Raw genomic sequence first — 24,382 nt, forward strand, 5'->3', positions numbered from 1 at the left:
AGGTTCCCACCTCAGTCTTTGCATGAGCACTCCAGTGGGACTATTTCACTATTGTATCAGAATATAAAGAACACAGATGTTTCAGTCTGTTCCGTCATTAATGTGGTCGTCAGGAAGTCTGCAACCATTGACAGTCAGCTGTAGGCTTGAGCACCACTTTACATTTCTCCCATATTGAATACCAGCTGAAGTTAATTATATTTGCATACAACATTTTTTCAACTAAAAATCTGTGGGGTTTTTTCTGTAAATAATTTTTACTTGAACTGGTGGTGGCTATTAGACATTTTGGTTTGATTTTCATAAATCATCATTCAGGCAATTTAGGATGCAAATAATAGGAATTAATGTACAATATGTTTCTTTCATAGCGACAATAAAACAAATTTATGCAGCTTTTATCTGTGAATCTTACCTTGTTTCTAAAACATTATGTTCACTCTATCCAGCTGGCGTTTACAAATCAGTGGAGACGTGATGTGAGTTTTTTTGGTGGAGAGGCGGGCATGGTTTACTTTTGGCTGGTTCTACATTCCTTACCATCAAACTTTATTACCTCAACCTTAATATTTATGCTGGTCGACATGAAACATTACGCAAAGACATTTCGTCTCTGCAGAATGACACATGTAAGAAAATGTGCTGTTTTTCGGAATATTAAAACTTTAATCATACATGACTTGGAAACGACACACCAAAACCTGACATTTACATTGCTTGCACTTTTGGGTTTTAGAGGGAAACACAGGATAAAATAACTCAAATAAATCCAGAGTTGTGGTCTAAATTGCCACTGGCTGTTATTTTCTTAATCACTTTTGCATTTTTCCTGACCACCTAAAGCAAAATGGGAAATCTGCTGGTGACATAACACCTAAGTTGCCGCGGAAGCCAGGGGAAATCATGTCAACACCACCTAAACTCAGGGGACGGACCGAGGCAGCAAGTCGAGCGGCTCACGGCAGTGGAAAGATGCGGACATGGATCTCAGCCAATCTCTACTGTTGAGTTTTCTACTCCTGAAATCCCCAGAAAGGTGCATTTTAAATGTTTGAAAAGTCCCTTCACATCCTACCGCCCACTCCTTATTACTCAGTTTCTCATGACCTGAGTGAATTTTCCTGCTTCAATAAAGTTGTCTGCATTTTTAAACTTCTGTACTGTAAAAGGAGAGTTGTTAGAGACGACCTGGCACCATCTAACCACTTTATAATTCAACAATGAGCGGTGAGTCTAATGTTGACATCATATCCTGGTGTGATTATAACACCGGAAGGTGAGCACTGGATGTCTGGACCACATCAAGTTCAACATATGAATAGGTGACACAGACACCTATTCATTCTGGTGATATATTACATATTGGGCCACTTTCAGGTCTGAACTCACTCAAATGACGTAACGAACCAACTGTTGTAAAAATCCAATACAAACAAGTTATTATCCTCAAATTTTCTCCTAAAAGACTTTCTAGAAAAATCTAAATGCTCAGCCATGCATTTTATATATTCATTTACTTGGTCACACACAATTTCTATGTAGAATATATAGACTTGGATACAATTATTTATTTAGGGCCCTCTTTACATAACAACATTTCAAGTTTTCCTTTCAGAAAAGATTTGTGTTTACACAGCAATGCAGTTTTCATGTTTGGCCACAAGTGGATGCTGTTGTTGGTTTTTGCAATGACACCACACACACGTGTGCGGAGAACAATACGCTATAATTATTAACAATGGTGAGTATTCCGACATTCGTATGATCAGACAATGAAGAACAACTATTCAGTACGGCTGTGATGGGCACACGCAGTAGCAGCAAGTTTTTCTCCACTTACACAGAGATGGAGTTATGTCAAAAAGTTATGTTTTTTTTCTCCCATTTCTACACACACACACACACACACACTCACACTCACACACACACACACACACACACACACACACACACACACACACACACACACACACACACACACACACACACACACACACACACACACACACACACACACGCACGTCATTCTCTTTCAGAAGGTATCTAAAACCTTTTCTGGTGTCTTCAAATGTAATTATTGTAACCAAAAAGTTGTCAGAAGAGCTTAAGTAGATATACCTGAAATGTTTGTGGAAGCGCAGTAACAAAGTACAAACACATTGTCAGCTTTCATTGAATATGTGACAGCAAAGAAAAATACGTTACACATAAAAAGCAAGATGTGAAATAGGCGGTTGCTAACGTACTGGAGATGCAAGTTCTATAGCACATCTTCAAGTGTCCCTGGACCATGAGGCCAGATTAGGGGTGTGCATGTGTACGACTGAATGTTTGTGTCATCTTGACCTTGCCTCAACAGAAACGGCTCCAAAAGCACTTTGGATCACTTTCTGTAATCAAACCTGTCCTGCAGCAGACGGCAGTATATACAGAAACATGACTGTCATTTTAAACCAACATGTCAAAGGCTAAGTGTATGCCCTGTTTGTAAAAGTTCTCGAATAAATGTCAAAACAAGGTGCTCAGTGCTTTTTAATTTCGTCATGAGCTCCTCACAGACTACTGGGACGTCGCACGGCAAATACAGACAAAGCTCCGTAATGGAAAATAGCTGAATCATTAACAATGACGTGTTTTTCCAGATGCAGTGTCAGCCCCGCAAAACACAACCGGTCATGATTAGCAACAGTGTGACAGCTGTTTGCGTTACGCAGACCAATTTAAACCAGCACCGTCTGAGGCTGAATTTAAACACCGCTGAGTTTTCCACATTATCACGTAATTGGGTTTTTCAGAGATTGCACTTCATTAGCGGGAAAGGCAAAGAAGAAAGCGTGTCGACACAGCTCTGCGTTTCCTCCGGCCAGCACTGCAGCGTTTGTGTTTAGGACGCGTGTTTGTGATACGAAGCTGTTGGGGTGTAGCAGTGTGTCTTCCTCACCCTTTTTGATCTTGCGGTGGAAGTTGATGGCGTCCACTGAAGCCGTGACGATGTTGGTGTTGCAGTGCCGGGCGGCCACGATGCCAGCGACCTCGTCCATCAGTTTCATGGTTACTCCTGAATCAGACACAGTTCAACATATTAATACAGACACAGACTTATAAGGAGGATCACAAGATCTTTCACTGGACGATAAACTCCCTCAAGTTATCGAACATGTTTCAATGTGACCAGTCGATGAAGACAGTGTGATGCCACTGAAAACGTATTTTGTCGACCATTTCTAAAATCAAGACTGCATCAGTGTTGACTGTTGTACCCCGGACCAGTGAAACTTGTGATACTCACTTTCTCTTTAAAACCATCAAGTCTGTAGAAGTAAATGAAGTCATTAAGTTAGAGGGATTCTCGAATGCCTTTTCAGACGCTATTTTGCAGAGATGAGATAGCTGGACTTGGAAGCTAATGGGTTTCCTGATGCAATTAGAAAACTATCCACCTGAAGCTAAATTATGAATGAGTCTGTGCACCATTTCCTCAACATTAGCCCCTCGTTCAGACTCATTAGTCCTCTGTTTGTCAGTCCACTGCCAACAAAACGTGTCTCAGTAGTCTTTCTGTGAGCAGATATTTCTCTGATGGATTGCCGTGAATGTTTGAGGAGAATATCGCATACCCCCACGGTAAAGTCAATAATTCAAATTCACCTTTTAGAATTAAGGCCTGCTGGTAGTCCAGTTACAAACTGTACAAATAAACTTTCAGCAAAAGAACACTCACAACAGCTATGGTTTCTTAAACTGACATTTTTCTTTTATGCAGTTGTGCATACGATAGCTGCCACTACACTTGAAGTATGTGAAGCCAGTGCTGCGATCTAGTAGGCATGTGTGTACTGCTTGATTCTTAGCTAAATCTCACTTGCTTGCACGAGCCCTTAATATTCATTAAAAAAATAAAAAAGGGTAGTGCGGTGGTAGGTGCAGGGGGATACATTGCTGCATTACATGTTCCTCTGGTGGTAATGAGGGGTTTTTTTTTCCATCCAGCTTGTTAGTCCTCTGATGGACCTATCCAGAATGAACACCAACATTTAACCTGTGCTTCTTAGAAAAGGATGCAGCCCAGTTGGTCTGGATAAAGTAGGTATAGAAGATAGACAGATGATGACACGCACAGCACTAAGAGAACATGATAATGTGATTTTAGCTCAGAATGTTTCATGTTGGCCAAAAAGAACAGTGTACTTTTATTTATATGAAGTACAAAAATAAAACAACGCAGAGCAGATTTAGCATTTCTAAAGATCATCGTGGAAATAATTTCTGTTTCACGTATGAATGTGACAATGATGTCCATCAATGAACACATGCTCAATCTCACAGTTGCTGCCACTGCCAATAAAACATATACAAATTTGAATTCAGTGTGAGTGGAAGGAGTCCAGCAAATGATGTGAGCGACGAAACATTTAACAGCCACCATTCAAATTTACTGGACGTTTGTCTTTGATATAAAGAAACAGAATTTGGATATCATAGTTGATCATCATCATTAAAGTGTCCACTTTCTCATATTAAACATTCATGATCCGAAGTGCAGTAGAATACTTTAAGCAGGAAATCACAAGTTTGTGTATCGCGATGGAGCTCTCAACTCATTATTTCCACATGAGAGCAGAGAACATAAAGTGGAGGGACAGGTCCAGTGCTCCTGCGTCTCAATGATATACAATGCATGGCCTTGGATCTCTGTGCCATTGTTCACAGAATATCAGACATGTCCTGTAGATTGAGCGGCTCTGATATGAGCGATACAAGGAAGGAGGAAGCCATCTGCATCTCGTCTCAGAAAAAGCACATGTCCACATGCAGTGCCTGTTCACATAAAGACAGTCAGACCTTCTGCTAGACACTCCAGTTGCACCAGCCGCTCCCTCCAAGTCGCTTTTTGTATCTCTCACGTGACAGTAAATCAATAAATGTGCTTGCTGATGGCTGATTTTGCTCCCTAAGGTTCCTACCATCTGCACTGTGTGGCTCTATTTATGACAGCCAAATGTGTGGGAGTACAAACAGAATGTGCTACTTGCTCCCAAACGCGGCATTCGCTGCAAAAGTGGTCCCACTCAGTTGATTAAGAATTAACCATGCTATTACTTTGGCATCCTCTCATCCCAAATGGTTGGAGACTCACTTTCATTTTATTTTACTGATAAAACCAATATGTACAAGTGCATTCTGACGAAGCCAAACCTAATGTTTCCATTAGGAGCCACAGGATGCTTGTGTACTGAAATGTTCAGTGGATTAATTAGTCAGGCTCACACTTTGATGTGTGTGTGGTGTGTGCTCTTGCAAAGGAAAAGAACGACTATATACCAACTCGCACCAAAAGAACATTGATTGGCGAACAGTTTTGGTTGTGACTGAGGCCGACAGATAATTTCTGAAAGGTGCCTTAAATCGTGCGTGCACAGGGAATAATATCAGTTCCCTTCATAAGCCGTTTGACAGCCTTTTTTTTTTCCTTTTCAAAACCCATCTTCTGTAATATTTTTCACCATCTTTCCTATGTTGTGAAAATTGATGGGATCTCACCTAAGATTGAAAATTTCCCCTGAGCACAACACACAGCAGGCTGCGGCTATTCAAAGCTCGGAGTGGTCATGTCTGAGCATGTAACGCTTAATGGAGGAGGATCGTGACCTGAGCGAGATGATGAAATTGAATGTAAACACTGCATTACACTTAACTGGCAAACCTATCAACCTGGGGTTTTTTTTTTTGGAATGACCATAATCTTCACAAAAAAAAGTTCAAAACTACTTTGAAGCAGCATTATTCAAACTATTTATTTTTGAATTATTGGCTCCTGCAAGACCACTCTGCAAAGCTCCACATGAACGTCATGCATGTAAATGCAAATAACATTTAATTCTGTGTTAACACTGTTCAAAATGTGCGTATGACTACAATAATATTGTGCAAATGACCAAAGCCTACTTGAGCACAATATGCCTGGTTTAGTAAGAACATGCATAACGTGTGGCTCAAACGAATACATTGCAATTGTCATGAGTAATATCACGCAAAAAGAATATTCAAATCAGAGGTTTCAAATGCATTAGGCCTGTTTACGCTGGAATCGGTATCACTTACATGTTTGTTTGCTTGAGTTCACCACGGACTGACTGGATGCAGCGCTGAGCCCCCACAGGCACAAAATGAAACGGGATACCAAAGAGGCATCAAACATATTGGATCAGCAAACAAATCTGCACCTAAACACTGCAGCTCGGGCAACAGCAGCTACAGATCAGCTGATAATATTGGATGATATGAAATCCCAAGACAAAGTGACCCAAAATGTTTATCTCATTTAATCTTCCATCTACAAACATTAATTGAGGGAAAATTTGATCATGGTTTTATTTTTTTCATTCTGTGTCTCTGGAGTGGGATGAGGGCTCCTTTCAAAATGAAATCGTCTTTAGGAAGTCATGGAAGGTACATAAAGAAATCATAAGGGAGGGAGAAAGAAAGCGCTGCTCAGTGCTGAGGCTGAATGCTAATGTGCTAAACCGCCAAAGTAGAATATTTGAGCCCCACTTTAGTCGTTTTCATTTCACTGCACTCCCAAACAGATTCCTCATAGATGAAAACAGCTACAGGTAGTTAAAGCTTGGGTGGTTTGCAGGAATCTAGTGGCACTACTGAGAGCCTGCTGTTTTCAAAGTGAAGCCTTAATCATCTAAATCTAAAATGTCTTTGCATCATTGTGCACTACTTGTAATATTGTGAGAAGTTGCAGCATTTCCACAAATCCATTTATTTTCAATCTTCAACCACTACAGTGAAAATGAGGAGTTGAAAACACAAAGGTGCATAAAACTGCAGATGAGAAGCGATTGATAATTTAAATCTACTGCATCAATGCTTATTCCAGAGATTTGAATCAGCTCAGATATCTTTTTTTCACACGGAGTCCAACAGGAGTTACAGCATTACCACTTGTCCTGGAGGAGCCCGCATCATTCTCTAGCTAACCGAGGGATAAAATCTCTGCAAGTGATCCTGCGTCGACGTCAAGGCCTCATTCCAGTGGCCCATCTCCTGTGCAGGGCGATCAGGGGGCAATCTAATGAGGTGCCTGAGCCCTTTCCACTGTCTTCAGTGTGGAGGAGCAGCGACTCGGCTCAGCGCTCCTCACCCTGTCAAGAAGCATTCAGCCCACTACCCTCCGAAAAGACTTTCCCTCCTGCCACAGAGTTAATGGCGTTGCAAACAGCAAAATCTAAGTCCACTTTGGGACGGCCTTTAAAGATGACGAAAGAATAACTTTCACCACTCTTGGATCATGGTATTAGGATGAAGGGCTTACATGGTGTGAGGATGGAATGAAAACAAGGACTGAAGACCAACAAGATTTGAAATCCCTCTATGAGCACAAGAAATAACAGAGCATCTGACCAGCCTGAAGTAGAGGTTTTAGAGCCGATCCTTAAAGGGGTCATATTGTGCAAAATTTCTCGTTTCTAAACTTTCTAATGGTTTTCCAACAGTAATATGTGTCCCCATACCTGGAACGATGCCCCAGATGTGAAGAAAATCTGTTATCTTTCTCCCTGGGTTGTTTGATTTTTTTTTAAAGTGTGTTGCTCCAACAATCGAATCAAAAATCAAACCCTATATAGTGTCATCGGGGGTTTAGCCAATCACAATCAAGGTTGGCCCTCTCTTTGACTCCTCTCACAATTCGGCAGCTCTGCTCTGGCACATGGCACCACGAGAGGAAGTACTTCCTCCTCTTCCCATAGATGGGCATGTGTGGGCGGAGCCAGTCCAGCTCACACAGACATAGCAGATTCTGAATGCAGCTCCTATGATTCAAATGGCTAGAAATCAAGGAAAAGCTGGGTTTAGGGCAATACACTTTGAATACAACATTTTTGGACCCACAAGACCCATGTGACAGTTTTGAAAAGCTGTTTAATTTGATCCCTTTCAAGCCATGCTTGGGGGGCGACCTGCAATTTCAGCATGTCTGCTCACACTGCAAACATTGTGTTTACCCTATTTATCCAGTGAAAGGCAGATCACACACGAGCTGTTGCTGATATTGGAACATTCCACATGACGGCTTCCACTTTGGCACAAAGTAAGTTGACTGACCAGGTGAAACACAATAAAAGAATGAAATAGCTTATTATAAGGTTAGAGATGCTATCGCAGTATATAAATATAATTTAAAAGCAGGTTACTACAACTGAACCATATGTGTTCTACATTATAGCCTCTATTCACAGTTCTTGCCATTGTTGTAATTTTAGAATCTGCTGCAGACATTACTGAGATGCGCCCACATCACACATGCTCCATTGCATCTTGCATCTTTTTTTTTCCCACCACAAAGGAAGCAAAATGTTTATTCTCATCACAGGTATGACGATCATGTTGGATACACAATTTATGCAGTGCACTGAAAACCTTTAACTGAAATGTCAAGCCGAATCAAGTGGAGGGCCACGCTGTCCTTGAGGACCAAGGATGCTTGTCTTTATTAATTACTGCCATCAGTGGAACTGTTAATGCAACTCCTGCAAAAAAAAACAACCAACAAACTCCTTGTACAGTCAATGTAAAAAGGTTGAAGTGATGCTCAATGTGAGCCTGCAAATGAGGACAAGCGAGGCCAAGACAGCCCTGGGCCTGGCGTTACACATTCACAGGATGACATGGCACACCATGACTCTCCCTCGGCCCCAGGCTGGGAACACAAAAGGCGGGGGGAGGGGAGGTGTATACGAAGAGGAGAGACAGCTCATTCTAAATGGGGGGAAAAAAGGGCAATTAGCTACCAAGTCCCGAGTGCAGCCCAGTTTGCCATGGGGCAGAATACCTCAGTGATTAGATCCCTTGTGACGATTCTCCAAAATCTTCTTGCACAACGCTGTCCATAGGCAACAGGCATGAGAGGCACTGAAGGGAGTCTTCCAGGCAGCACTTTTCTCCCGTCAACTCTGTACACTGACTTCAGACCCTTTTAATTAGAACTGGCTCAGACACGACGCACCGTGCTGAGCAGCCGCTGATGAAAGGCGGCGAGGCTGTGAGAGCAAGAGATACGCTCAGCCTCATCCTCTCCTACATGTTTCCATCACTTCCTGAACTCAACCGATCTTTGCATGTGCTTTTTTTTTATCCATATATCCTCTGTTCTTACCCTCTACCCCAATCCGCCCCTCACAGTCCCTGCCTCCTTACTGCCCTTCTCATCCCCTCCACACCTGCTTTAATCATAGACAGTATCAAACGGCTCCAACTGCCTCCTAATGAGCCGTTACTATAGAAACAGGTCCTGTTAGCATTACTGCCATGCACCAACCCACCCACAACCTCCCAGAGTCCCATAAGCAGAGCTTCTTTTTTTTTTTTTTTCCCTCCATTGTAAATTTTACCATTCCAGATGACTTTAACCAAACACTAGTCAGCTCCCTAACAAATCCGTATGTGGCTTCAAGTCCTGCAAATTGTAAGGGCTGTCATGGTAACAATGCGCTCCATGTGCACCGCAGGCCGGGAAAAATCACTGAGATACAATTCATATGATGGAAATACTGTCAGATAAAGAGCTTTCAGATAAAATGTTCCTCCAGCTGTGATGGTAAAGGTCATCTGTTCCCGCGGATTACTTTTCTGAGTGCACAACTCAGACCTCAGTAAAAAAAAAAATAATGAAAAACAAATGTATGTCCTGTTTTTTAATGGGTAATATTCACTTCATTTAATCAGGGAAAGCTTGTTAGCTTGGTAGTTCATAGAAGCCTGGGAAGTGCATGCCCTCCATTACATTTCTGATATCTTTCTTGGAGAAGTTAATATCATCATTCACCTGCCAAAATTCAGTGTGAAAATATTGACACAATCATATGAGCGAGATTTCATTACTAATGTGAAATGGCAGCAACAGGTTCTTTGGATATTTCTTACCTTTAAATGTGGATATATAGGCTGAAATGACCTGTGATTGACTGACTGTAGGCTGCCTGCTGCTTGATGAAGGGGGCGTGAGATGCATTTAGGGTCTTTAAATCTCCTGTACAACTCATGTGCAGGGTTAAAGCAGTAAATATAATGAAATAACAAATTGAACTGCAGTGTGTTAGTGCTGCCTCTGCTTGATTTCTTTATGGTGATTTCTTCTACACCTGTCAAACCTATTTCACACAGAGCTGAATTTGGTCTTGAGTGTGTGGGTCCAGTGACACTGGAGTATATAGACAAAGACATACACTGTGAGAAAAAAAGGCTATATTAAACTGAACCTGAATAAGTAATTTTTTTTTTTAAGGAAAAGAAGTAAAATCTTGTCATTGATTTGCATTTCCAAATTAAAGTGAATGTTTTCTGTTGGTAACCCTGATATCAAGCCTTGCTCAGTCATGACAGTGTGTCCTATAGAGAAATCAAACCTGTGCTTCTTCAGTTTCAGCCACCCCTGATGCTGATGTCATCGGCATCATGGTTATTTTCTGCTCAACTGAAATAAAACATGCACTGACTTTGACATCTGAGAAGTTTCCAACATGTTTTCAATGTAAACAGAATGCTTTTTGATGAATGAAACTATCGATGGGATACAGACCCACTTTGTAGGGCTTGCTGAGAGTGCGCAAACGTCTTGTTGAAAGTGTCCATAGTGGCTGAATACACAAACATTAGATCCTCACACAGGCCTTGTTACAGCAGTCTGTGAATTTCTGATGTGCCGAATCAATTTGAGGCAGCTCGTTAAAAGTTTGTGTTTTCTATCTTACATTGATTCTACGTCAGAGCTTCAACCAAGTCTGTCTTCAGGTATTGGCTGGTTTGCACATGGTGAAGTTACTCGGCTGCGTTTCATTAAGGCTCTGTTGCCTCCGTTGCAGCATGTTATTCAAGAATGCTCACTCATTTAAATTTAATGAATTCAATTTCATGAAGTCCTTTATTTTTAAGTCAATCCATCTTCTCCACTGCTTCAGTCTCTGGTGTATATTTTTTAGACCGTGAGATTAAAGCAGAACACACGGAGAAAATCCAGACATCCAATGGTGAAAACATGCAAACTGCGTTGAAAGGCTCAGTTCCTGGACTTGAGCTCAGGCTATTCTGTCTGTGTGGTTAACATGGAAAACTACTACTACTACTACTACTACTACTACTACTACTACTACTACTACTACAACTCCTGCTACTACTGCTACTACTCTTTTGCAGAATATCATGTTTTTGTAGTGGGAAACAGGGAAGTTTTACAAAATCTAATGTGTTATTTCTGAAAAAGAAACTGATCTGAAAAAATTTACTTCATTGATGCTGTTTCAAATGACATGATGGCAGCAGCATAATCTGTACATTTTGTGTAATTTGAAATCATAATCTTTGGGGAATATTTCATTACATCACACTGCAATTTAATGACTTTAAATCCATGAAGAAAGAAATCGTCTAAAGTGAGAAGGATGCTATTGTTGCAGTGGGGAAATTAATGTTGACAAACTTACCGATGCATGTGTAATGTGCAGGGTATTTTCATTTCATTAGCATGGTTTGGTGAAAGTTAGATTACTATACAATCCTCATGCAGGATGTGGCACCCATGAACAGTGTGTTCATCACCATTGTCAGAGGTTGGAAAGTGCCATTTATCCACAGATTTTTTTATTCAGAAGACTGGGCAGCATTTGTTTCCTCCATGAGAACATTGTTTTCGTCAACAATCAACTCTGTCATCTTATTGATATTGCAAATGTCAAGAGTGGCCTGAAGTACTCAAATCCTTTATTTTTGTCTTTGTAAAGTTTCCAAAGTAGAAATTCAGAGACAAGCATAAATTTAAAAAAATAAAAACATTTACGAAAAATGTTAATTCAACTTGTTAGGTAAAAGTAATAAAAGTTAAGGTTCAGTATAAAAGTAATTTAAAAAAAAAGATTGTATAACAGTTTTGAGTGTGGTTTCAGTTGCATGGAACTTGACAACTCCATACTTTCTATTAGTTTGGCTTTTAGGTCAGTTTTCCAATGATGTGTACTGCACTGAATGTTCTTCAAGGTGTGTCTATATTTCAGAACTTGTAATAGGGACAGAACAACCAATATCCTGATGTCTCTCTATACGAGGTGTACTTTCAGCCGTCAGCCAAATTAAATATGAAAGAGAGCAGACATGTGACCCATACTGACATCCATTTGTCTTCACCGGTAGTCTTCAGGTCTGTGGTTCTTCCTCTCAATATCTTTCTTTTTTAGAGCTTTAATAGTAGTTTTGTAGGTTTGATATGGCCAAAACAATATTAGTGATTACTAAAGCTTCGTTTCCTCTATGATTACATTGGACTTGAGTTTCACCTTAACTTTCCTGTTTTCAAGCCTCCTCTCATGTCTTGCCAACTGGCTGATTCAGTCTTTTATTTCTTAATCAATGCTGGTTTTAAATGAGAGAAGGCTGCCAGGGGAAGTAACACACACGCACACTCACACACACACACACACACACACACACACACACACACACACACACACACACACACACACACACACACACACACACACACACACACACACACACACACACACACACACACACACACACACACACACACACACACACACACACACACACACACACACATTGCTTACATTCCTGCTATGCTTAACTATAACTACTACCTTCCTCTTCATACTTTCAAACCATTTCTGCTCGTTAGGATTGTGAGATTTGCATTTTGTCTTCCTGATGCACCCCTGCAAACGGATCCAACACCTGAAGCCCAATGCATACACACTCACAGACACACAAAGGTCGATCGCACCATCTCCAGCGCACCGTCTCGCCGGATTCCTCGGCCTCAGACGCTGACATGTTTATATACCCACCGAGCACAGAACCGAGCAAAGGACAGATAATATAAAGCCAGGGTGATGGATGTTTTCTGCTCACACACTCACTCCCTGGATCTACCATGTCACACATCCTGTATTAAATCTATGCACGGTGAACATTTTATGGACTCATATCTGTATTTCCTCTTATTTCTCTTGCATGCATACACAACATCTGTGTCGGAAGTGAAAGTGTGCACGCAGAATTGAACCAAACAGACACAAACATGAATCAGAACGCACACTGTGACTCACGAGCCGATGACTTCTTCAGAAATGCACAATTCAATGTAATGAAACTGTGCCAACAAACATCATAACAAGCTTTTTTTAAATGAATTTTAATCCTTTTTGTGGCTGTTTTAATCAGACCACAGTGGTGTCCACCTGTGGCAATCAACGGCTGTTTCCATGGAAACAAGCGGTACACTTCTTCGAAACATCAGAGGAGGAGGAAGAGGAGGTGGAGGATTAGGAGAAGAGCGGAGTGAGAGGAAGAGGGAGAATGAGACAACGATGGGAGGAGGTAAAGTGCTAAAGAGTTAGGACAATGAATAAAGTTAAAATGAAAACAAAAATTTGGTAAATTGAATTGAAAACAGAATTATCAACATAATCAGAAAATAAAAAGGAAAATTGTGGCGCGTTGCTCACAAAAGGTGAGAGGAGCTACAAAAGACAGGAACAGTGACTGATGTTGATTTAAAGAAGAAAAAAAAAGAAAAGAAAAGGTAAACATCTGAATGAGCAAGTTATGATTCACGCTGGTCACATTTAAAAACTGCCATCAAATTCAAGATGAACAAATATTCTTCCAGGAATCATAAAATCTCTCCATTTCAACGTCTCTTCTGTGCTCAATGTGAGTTATGAGAATTCTACATTGTTGTTGGATCAGAAAGTTTTTCGGCCCGGAGGTGGAATGCAGAAGGGAGAGACAGAACAACAGGTGATTGGCCATCATGATGATCTGGTGTCATCGTCTCCATGTTCACAATCTATCTGGCTTTTTGTTCTGCATGTACAGTAGCTGATCTCCACCACAGATGTCTGCAGCTTGAAGAACAGCTGCAGAGGCCTCGACCTTGCAACATCTGGAGCTGTAAACATTTTGTGTATTTAGAAGAATTGTTTTTACCTCTAAGCAGGCGTGTCTCTTTTCACATGTGCAAGCAGCATATGTGCATTTCAGTACTCAACCCAATGCCCATAAGCAAGCCACAAAACTACGAATAGAAAAAGTTACCACATCTCACTTATTCTTGCCTATATTAAGTCGTACACTGACATTTATCATTTACTATTACTGTTTTTACCCTATTAAATAGTACTCTGTGTGGAGCAATGCTGTCAAGAATTTCCCTCTGGGATTGATAAAGTATTTCTATTCTATATGTTTCCATTTCGCAACTGTTGCAAAGACGCTCAGTTTATTCCGGATCATCACACTCCTCAGGGAGTATTTTGTCATCCGTTTCAGTGAGATCTGCTCCTAAATATAAAAGCCTTTTTCCATCCGATACAAAAAAAAAACGCCATTGAAGACTTTAGACGCAAAATAAATAGAAAAACGGACTTTAAATTAAAACCTTAAACAGCGTTAAACTGACACAGCTGCATTACACCGCATTAGCGTGTAGAGCACGACTGTCCGACCAGAGGCTGTGTGTGGATGTGGAGTCACATCTTGGATCAGTCAGTTTGAACTCATCGGTGGAGTTTTTTTTAATGAGAACAAAAGCGTTGACATGAATCATCCACGTGATTTTTGCACGTGCCTCTCAGGTTGATGATACAGCGAGGCTGCCATGTCGACGACAGTTTACTTTCCTCCAACTAAAGTATAGATGGAGACGATGGAGGGAGGGAGGGAGGGACGGAGACAGAGAGAGAGAGAGAGAGAGAGAGAGAGAGAGAGAGAGAGAGAGAGAGAGAGAGAGACAGAGACAGAGACAGAGACAGAGACAGAGAGAGACAGAGAGACAGAGAGAGAGGGAGCCTGGCTGTTTGACCTGACTCGTTATGTAAACAGAATACATGTAAGTGTAGTGAAAGCTACAGCAGCAAACAACAGAGAGCGCAGCCTAATGAGCAGCGGCATGTACAGAGCCAGTCAGCAGCGCGCGCGTATCCTAAGTGACCCGTACGCATGTTCCAACGTTTGATTTTTAATTGGACACATTTCTCGCCAAGCTCACCAAATTAAACGGGCTACTGCAACACGTGCAGAGCTTATCTGTCCCACCTCACCGTCACCTGTCTCCCCTTCATTCCCTCCTTTTTCTCGGCAAGCATCACTGTTCTTTTTCTTCCTCCTCACTATGTGACGTCTCTTTGATGGCCTCTTTATATAGCTGACCTCAATAGAAATGGCAGTATGAGGCGTGGAACATCCAGCCAGAAACAATATACCTTGACTGATTAAAAGCATCTGGCCGGTGCTGATAAGTTTTTAAGAAGGGTTGTTTTGTTTTTGTTTTTTTTTATGAATTTGGGACTTCAGATAAGCAGATTTCTGGTTAAACCGTCAAATCTGGATATGCACTCGTTTCGTGAATTGTTTTTCTCTTAATCTGAAGATTGTTTTGTCTATTGTTTGGTCACTAAATATGCTTGGTCCTTTTTTTTAGGTAATCTGGATCAGAGACATAACCAAAGTACAACTCACAGTGTTTTACAAGCAAAATGTATTTAGCAAATGTAATCTAATGTAAATATTTCCAGAAAGTGATGAGCAACATAGAATTTGTAATTCTGTCTTTGCGATCACAAGGACCTCATAGAACTGCATGAAATAGCAGACATATGCCTGATATGTGGATTTGAAATAGACTCTGTTACTGTGTACTTGGCTCTGTGGAGAGGCGAAGATGACATTTTGCATGACATTTGCAGAAATTATGAAAACTGCCATCTTATTTAAATCCACAATTTTGTTTACTACGAATTACTCAAGATCCAAACAAGGTTTACTGCAATTGCATTTTGTGTAGCCAAGAAAGTTGAGGCTTTATAAATCTATTTGTCAGAAAGGATATGAAACTTTCTTAAAGGTTTTGCACACTTACTTACATAATATGGACATGAAGTGTCAATAAAGCAACATATGGGTTTATTTTGCGGCACCATATTCATATATGCACATTATCTCATGGGCCCTTGTCCCAGCCACTTTTAGTGTTAATGTCTTTGTGTAGCTTGTGTTTTGTCAGATTTGAAAGACAACAACAACAACAACAAAACCTCTCAAAAAACTTAAAATGGATAATTGGGTAAATAGAAATACTTTCTCTACTTAGCAAAGGTGGAAAAGTGGTGCAGTGGTTTGCACTCTCACCTCAATTCCGGCCTTTTGTGCCTTTTTATACAGAGTTTGCATTTTCTTCCTGTGAAGGTATTACAGTTTATTCACTCATGGATGGATGGATGGATGGATGGACGGATGGATGGACGGATGGATGGATGGATGGATGGATGGATGGATGGATGGATGGATGGATGGATGGATGGATGGACCGACTGACTCCAGAACCAGACAATTGAAGCACAGTTTACGGCAGTGGTTTGATTACCTCTGAGAATATAAATGAAAAGGGCATTGGCACTATAAATTTCAGGTTGCAAAGACCTGAAGTCTTCCACTCGTTCCAGCCGTTTATTATCCTCTTTGTCCTCATCATTCTGTTCTTTCCCCATTTCAGCCATGCTGGAGACAGCCGAGCGCTGTCATGCAAGCAACATGGAGCTGCAACACACCCGAGCAGCTACTTAAGCAACGCAGCAGCACTCAGATGCACATAAATAGAGAAAAGTGTCTCATTACAAGAGTTCAGCCACACAGAGGGAAGTTTCTAACTCTCACATATCGAATGTGTTCATTCTGCATAGTAAATGTACTATAAGTTAAAACCTTAGGGCTGCTTCACGGTACAAAACTGCTAGTTATTTAGATACTGTAAACAAACATTTATCAATCATTTTGAGTTTGTTTCTGCTTTTCCTTGTCTCTGTATCAATTACATCTGTTCTCTTCTCCCCCTATACTGTATGTATATTTCTCCGCTTCTGCCCCTTCCTTTGTGCTTTTCTTTATGCTGTGTACTATAGATGGCTCCATTTCATCTTCTTCTCGTAGGCTTTCCATACTGTACCGGATGCTAAGGCCTGTCCCTGCCTTGAATACTAAACGGCTTTATCCTTCTTATGAGCGCCTTTGTTTCACACACGTGTGAGAACAACAGGGTAGTCTGACAGACACTGCAGACTAGTGGCAGAGAGTGATTTAGGAACACTGGGCTCTGAAACAGCTTGTCAGCAGCCGTTAGCGCCAGATCAATCTCACAGTGTGGTGTGAACTTTCAACAAAACTCAGAGGAGTTACAAAACTTTATTTTCCTCCGAGTTACATTAAGCAGATACTTTATAGTCTAATGCTTTCCTTACAAGCGTTAGAGTGATTTATGTTCACATCAGATTTTACAGTTTTATGCTTCATCAATGTCTCCAGTCAAGTAGCGATAGCATGCTTAGTCCACTAGAGGGCGCACAAACAGCCCATTATTTCTTTTGTTTAACAACAGTTGACAGACTTTTTGCAGTGTCGACTACATCGTGAGCAAAGTTTCAACCGAGAGTCAAAACTGAGCAAAAAGTGCCAAGATTCATTCCTGGACTGTGAGGAATCACCAAACAGGTTGGTCTTATTTCTGATGGAAGCTGGACGCTGCTATTGGGTTAAAATGTTGAGTGACAGTATCATCAGCCAATCAGACTTTGACGTGTTATTGACGGACCGCCTTCGGGCCAGCAGAGTTTGCAGCACTGGTCGTTGCTGTCATCACTGAAATGAGCTTGACTGATTGGCCCATGGGCAGGTGGCGATGACGCTCTGTTATTATCTGCTACTCTGGATGTAGCAGATAATTATAAGATAAAGTCGAAACAATGTGGCTAATTTAACAGCAACATTGGATGAGATGATAGCGGACCTGCTTCTGTGACCTTTTTCAAGACGCCCGTTTGCAGAAGAAATGAAAATTGTAGAAGAAGACCGACACCAGAAATGGATGAGCTAACTCAGACCAACAAAGACTTGGTGCAGCATTTTACAGCAGGATGGATTTAATCTACAAGTGATGGTGAGAGCTAGTTTTTTTTTTTTTTTTTTTTTTTTTTACTTTCTCTGGATTCGATTGGCGCTGTTGTTGGCATTTGGTGCTGTTTTTTTATTGTAAAGTGGTGTTTTCCATACAATCGGGCACACAGACAGACAAGCGTGCATGCATGACAGCAGTGAGCATGAGACTCATCAGACGCTATGAACCCCCCTTATAGTTCATCCACCATTTTCTCATAAAAACACCTATAAAGACTGTCAAACTTTCCATCGGGAGTTCTCTGTGTGATCTACTGAACGTGCAGCACAGACCAACTCACCTCCATGAACGTAGTCGTGCAGTGTGCAGTCTGAAGGCCCCACCAAATGGATCAGACTGGACTGGCTGAAGCCAACTGTGTGCTGTTCTGCAACACATGGGAAAAACGCGCTGTCAAAATAAAACAAAAACCGAAAGACAAAAACGTGCTGCCACATTGTGTTTGGCCAAAGCAAGCAGAAGCCCCACGCTTTCTTTCATACATGCTGCCCAGCCACAGTACCGGCATGCTGCTGTCTGATTGATCAGGTTCACATACCTTTTGGAGAATCCTCTGGTACAGCCAAAATAACAGAATTGGAGAATTAAATACAGAAAACAGATGTTGTCTTATATACTTGTGAGAAAATGAGAGAATCATGTGAAATTACTGAAATGCATGTTAGTGGTTCCCAACCTTTTCTGAGTGTCTGCCAGGACTTAGTGGCTCTGGATCTGTGGTGTCAAACATACGGCCCACGGGCCAGAACCAGCCCACCACAGAGTCCAATCAGCCTCCAATATATTTATTTGACCACCAGGGGCGCGCTTTACTCTGCATTATGTTAATCAGTTCAGGTGATAAACATATACAGGACCTCTCTCTGTTTCCTGGAGTAACTTAAGGTTACCAACTCGCCAGTTCAACCCACACCCACGTGTTCACATGAAAGGGGCGGAGTTTGCGGCGCCTGACCGATCACAGATGGAGAAATCCTGAAGCACAGTTTACAGATGACTGAAGGAGCGATTATTCTCTGAGAATATGAACAATTAAAACACATCCACCAGGATAAAACCAACACTGCTGCTGCAGCCAAAGCCAGAACATTCCTGACTTCTTGGTAGTACAGGCCTCTGGATTATTACAGAGATGTAGAAATACTTGGCTACATTAAAAGAACATAGATTTCGCGTTCTAGTCATTTATAGATTAGAATGCTTTTATTTACTGGTCCGAATTGTGCTACGTGTGGTAAATAAGGTGAAATGAGATTAACTCTGTAATCCAGATAAAGAAAAGTTGGGCACCACTGCTCTAGATACAACAGTGCTCAAATCTGGAAACATAATAGCGTGGAATTTAGGGCCAGGGTCACTTTTGATGAACACAGGCACTAATATGCACACAAAACAAAGGCTTGCTTGCTAAAATAACACAATATTAAAGGATTTCACACGACTACGGCTACAACAGTGAAATCTTTGTTGGCTAGCTCGGCCTCTCAGCTCTGTCTACTTTTCACATTTCTCCAAAATTATGAGATAAAGTCGAAACAAATTGACACGTTACTGGAGGTCTGAGCTTCAACACCTAGAACACCTTCATCAACGAGGACAATGACATCTTGCTTAAAGGTGCCAACTCTTTTTTGCTATTGCAGCTTGTGATTGTTACCTGAGATGTTCAATTTGTTAGTAACCAAACAATAATTTCACACTGATGTTTGAAAACAGTCCGTTTCAAATGTTTACTAATTTATTTTTTAACGGTTCAAATTTGGCTGCAATATGAAACATCACAACATGGATTAATAACTACTTTAACAGACATGAAGAAATAATTAAACAGAGAAGCCTATCTATTCGCCCACTTCGTTCATCTGACACGGTCTCATCTTGGTATTTTGAGTGTGAATGCAACAATTTGTTTCACCGTGTATCATTATAGTGAAACAAGCAGGATGAAACTCAGGGCTTCAGAGACCAGGGAGAATCTGGGTGTCAGGGGAATACATTTTTCCAGGGTTTTTTTTAGGAAATCCTTACAAAAAGAAAGAGTGTCGAACTATTTTCAAACTTTTAGAACTGAATTACAGTGCGGTTGAGTAGAGCATTTTAAAATAAGTGAAACAGCAACAGCTCTTACAGCCAGATCTAAAGACTTAACATATATTTCAAATTTAAAGGATCTATAAGTTAGGAGTTCTTGTCTATGGAGCGCAACAACAATTAACAACAATATGTTATACTTAGCTTTGAAAACACCCTGTCTCAGTCATTCAAATGAAAGCTTTCACATCGTATCATGTAATTCATTTGCAATGCTGCAAACAGAACATTGCATCTTGTGTTTTATCTCCTACAGGCCCCAGGTTCTCCCCTATGTAAACTACATTCCTGCTCTTCAGATGACACAATGATGACACACGTGGTGACAAACACGACAAGTATGAGTCACAGAAAGGCAAATGGCTCGGAATGTAAATTACCTGAGTTGAGCTGAGGCGGTACCACCTCTTCGGTCCTCGCTTTGGTTTCCAGTCTCTCCAACTTCTGGGCATCGTAGCGTTTCCTTCCTTCCTCCTCTTGTTCTGCAGCAGTATACTACAGACAGCATGTGGACTGTGTGAACATGTGCACCCTTTGCATGCATCCACTACTTTCTGCGCGAGTCAATTAAGTGTAAATGAAACCACTGATCACAGTGATATTGATGACAAGACAATTGTTCACTCAGTGATTCTAATCTTGACCAGATGACCTTTCTCATAGATCCTCTCCCCTTGACTTGTGGTTATGTCTCATGAGCGATGTGGAAACTCTTTGAGACGCAGAAGCTGACAGGTAAAAGTCAGGTTTTTCTGTACCTTGATGGGCGGCACCTCCGTGATCTTGTCGACATTCTTCAGGGAGCAGGGGACGTACCACAGCGCTGCCTTGTTGGACAGCTTCTTGGCCCCTGCAGTCACAAAGAAAAGGTTAGATTCTCATCAATAAGAAAATGTCAGGACTTGGAAAGCTTCAGGCCTTCCAAAACCGTATTCTGGGAGTGTAAAGCAGCTGGCAAAAAGCTTTGACACGTCTTTCAAATGGTTTAACAATGGAGAAAAGGATTGTTGAATGGCTGTTGTCAAAACAATCACTTTGACGAACACCACAATAAAAAGACAATACAGTTTTTATTAAATATGTTGGTTCGTCTTTCTTCTGGGACAAATGAGCATAAAGCATGAGAGGCGTTTTGTTCTGAGACTATTTTTTTTGTCATCCTTCACTTTTCAGTTGTTTATTGAGTTTAACGTAAGACTTTGCACATGCTAAATTCTCTGCACACAAATTTAAGTTAGAGACTGTACAACAATATGTAGATTCAGAAAGTTAAGAAGCAGAGCATCAGAAAAGACAAAAGTCTTGGAAATCACTTCTTATATAGCAATCAGGCGGAGAGGTTGTCATAGTGATACTTGTTCTTTTCTGCCCACACTTTTTCACTTAATCCACTAACAGAAAGAGAGAGAGAGAGAGAGAGAGAGAGAGAGAGACAGAGAGAGAGAGACAGAGAGAAGGAGGCTATTTTGAGGTGGTGTTGTTATGACACACACACGGGAGACACATACTGTAGATTAAAGACATTATGCGGCCACAAGATGGAAATAAAATTACTTTATCTGAGCATCATTCACTTGTGGCAGCAACATGAACTTATTTCACATCTCAAAAAATCTAAATATCTTATCTTTTTGGCTTTTTTCATACTCCATCAGTCGATTCAAATGACTTCCTCTTAGGTATGAAGGAATATCTTATCAGTAAAACAGCCTTAAGTGTTAGTGGAGAAACGATCCAGGAACTCGACGTTATACTGGAACATGTGATGTCAAAAGCGACTACTCTCAGGAAACATTTGCATTTTGCACCCGAGTTAAAACTGTGCAGCCAGCCTGGCCTCGTTGCCATGCCGACCGTGCTGCTTTCCGCCTCCTCTCATTGGCTCTCGCGCTTGTCAGAAACCAGGAAGTTTCCCAGAGGAACAAGGGAGGCATATTTACATATCCTCCCAAGACTGAGCCGTCACTCGCCCCTCCTGGACCCTTTCAATTAGTGGACAGCAGTGGAAGGGGGGAAATTAAGAGAGAAAGAAATCAAGAATGAGTGAGTTACCACTTGGCAAACAACCAGTCCCAGTCCAACTGATGGCCTTTCTGACCAGAACACAAACCGTGGAATCCCTCAGTGGCAAATGCTGACCATGTCATGGTCTGGACATCCTTCCCCAGTGCCGTGCAGCCACGAGAGCAGCTCAAACTCACCAGACTTGCATGATCATGCATGTTATCAAGACTTTGAAAGTGCGCCATGCCCCATGTTTGCCATTTCATTCTCTTGTTTGCGTCTCAGAAAATGTGGTGGTTCCTGAGGAATCGGTTAAATTGTACAAGTTGGTTTTCAAGAGATATGTGACTGCCGAATATTTAGATGTGTCTCATGCAGCAGGGACAGCTGGCTTACTTAGTGTGGATTAATACATTTGGCGACATCCACATCGAGCACAAGTTGCACCAATCTGCTCGCTGAAATCTAAACACACTGCGACTCACTGCTTCACGAAATGATTCCACGGTCACTTTGGCCATGCTTCCTCGAGTTCATCTGATGGTGGCCTTAGAAAAAGAGAGCGGTGTGAATATAAAAGGCAGTACGGCTGGTGCTGACAGCCGAGATAAATGGCACCTGGGAGGGGGGAGGTACTTTTTCTAAAACTGACGGTATATTGCAAACGGGTGTGTGATGGATATGCGGCCATGCGGTGAGTGTATTAACATGCAAAACGAGGGGAAGGATATTGCACATCAGGCAATTCTTGATAGTTAGCCGGCTTTACAGCAGCATCATATCCAGAGAAAGGTGGAAAATGTGCTGCTCAATATTTTCCCCACTGCGATTGAAGCTACTTTGTCAGTAGATGAGACAAAACGCACCAAATAAGTGGATATAAAAGTGAGACAGAAACACATTGAAGTTACAGATAGAATATTTTGGTTATTTTTGTTGACAAGTGTTACTCAGAGGGTTTTAAGTTAAAATCAACAGTTACAGTATAATAAATCTGTTACCAATACATCTGAAACAATTAACATGGCGTCATCGTGCATTTTACCTTTTATTTATTAAATCATTACATGCCAATATGTTATTCATCTTTAGTGAAATTATTCATGTGGTAGCACATCTTGTGACAATATGTTTAATGCAAGCAAAGCTGGAGGAAATCCCCAATTCAGCCTTGCATTTGCTCGCTTTACCAATAAGTTGACGACAGGCAAATATCTAGTAAATCTGATTTCAGTTTGGAGGTGAGCTGGCTCAGACGCACCGGCAGGCCAGCTTCTTCTGAACCAAAATGACAGGCAGTATAATCCCCAAACACCATGCTCTGTCACATCTAATTATAAATCAGAGCATTTCGGGCACTAATTTAAGGTTTCACATGGGTGTTTAAGTTGATGAAATATCCCTCCAGCACAACTTATGCCTCTTCCAATCCTCTGTAATCTAACTTTTAGATGCCAATCATGATTTCATCCTCAAATATCCTAAAGTGGTATTACTGGGGTTTTTTAAAGACATTAAACAATCTTTAGTTGAAACCATCCTGGTGTCTTACATCTTTTTCTGCCTTTCCTCCTCTTTCTTTCCCCATTTTAAGTAATCTCCCTCCCTTTATTCTCTCCATCAGACTGTTTCTTTCACCACAAGCAGTTTCACTTGATTTATTGCTGCCTTTTACCGATTCTGCTCCCCTCTTTGTCTTCTATTCACCACCCTTAATTCTCTCTCAGAGCAGAAAGAAAAAAAAAACCCTTGTTTTCTTTTCCTCTTCCTGAACACCATGTTCCAGGCTGTGAGACAGTGCAGAGGATCGTTCCTGGTGCTTGATCCCGATGATCAAAACCACAGATTTTCCATTGTGCTGAGCCAAGGCTCCATTACTTTTAACGACGCTACAGTCCCACTGACGGATGTTACAGCCTGATAGGAATGAATTAAATCATACCAGAAGTAGAGCTTTCTCAGTGAAGCAGAGGATCCCATACTTCAACATCACCGTATAGTTTCTAAAGACGGAATTATTGTTGATCTTGGGAGAAACTCTATTCTTAAAAAAAAAACAACAACAACTAAGTACTATTGCACAGACGCGAGAGTGAGTCTATATAAACAATTCTCAGCTATACTGAGCCAGCCTCCACTTTCCAACTGTTCTGTAACAAGCAAAAGCTTTAGTATTATTAGCGCCATATATCATTTATTCTGTGCTTGAATTTAGATTTTAACACTAAAATCTTAATCTCATTTTCCTCAAGAAATAAACAA

The 24,382-nt window shown here is 41.1% G+C and overlaps 1 protein-coding gene across 3 annotated transcripts in view; it reads right to left on the reverse strand.

Moving 5' to 3' along the window:
• acot7 (acyl-CoA thioesterase 7) overlaps nucleotides 1-24,382 on the reverse strand; it is a gene marked incomplete at its 5' end in the record, with an annotated part of 57,533 nt that overhangs the window by 20,113 nt on the left and 13,038 nt on the right. For 2 of the 3 annotated variants that reach the window (XM_080496251.1, XM_080496249.1), the window contains 5 exons: nucleotides 2,942-3,058; nucleotides 18,306-18,392; nucleotides 18,564-18,578; nucleotides 20,497-20,611; nucleotides 20,875-20,966. In XM_080496251.1, the coding sequence (XP_080352377.1) occupies nucleotides 2,942-3,058; nucleotides 18,306-18,392; nucleotides 18,564-18,578; nucleotides 20,497-20,611; nucleotides 20,875-20,966 (426 nt within the window). The remainder of the gene's footprint in view (nucleotides 1-2,941; nucleotides 3,059-18,305; nucleotides 18,393-18,563; nucleotides 18,579-20,496; nucleotides 20,612-20,874; nucleotides 20,967-24,382) is intronic. The other variant, XM_080496250.1, reaches the window with a different exon arrangement.

Source organism: Blennius ocellaris, assembly GCF_963422515.1.
Source record: "Blennius ocellaris genome assembly, chromosome: 5".
Classification (NCBI taxonomy): domain Eukaryota; kingdom Metazoa; phylum Chordata; class Actinopteri; order Blenniiformes; family Blenniidae; genus Blennius; species Blennius ocellaris.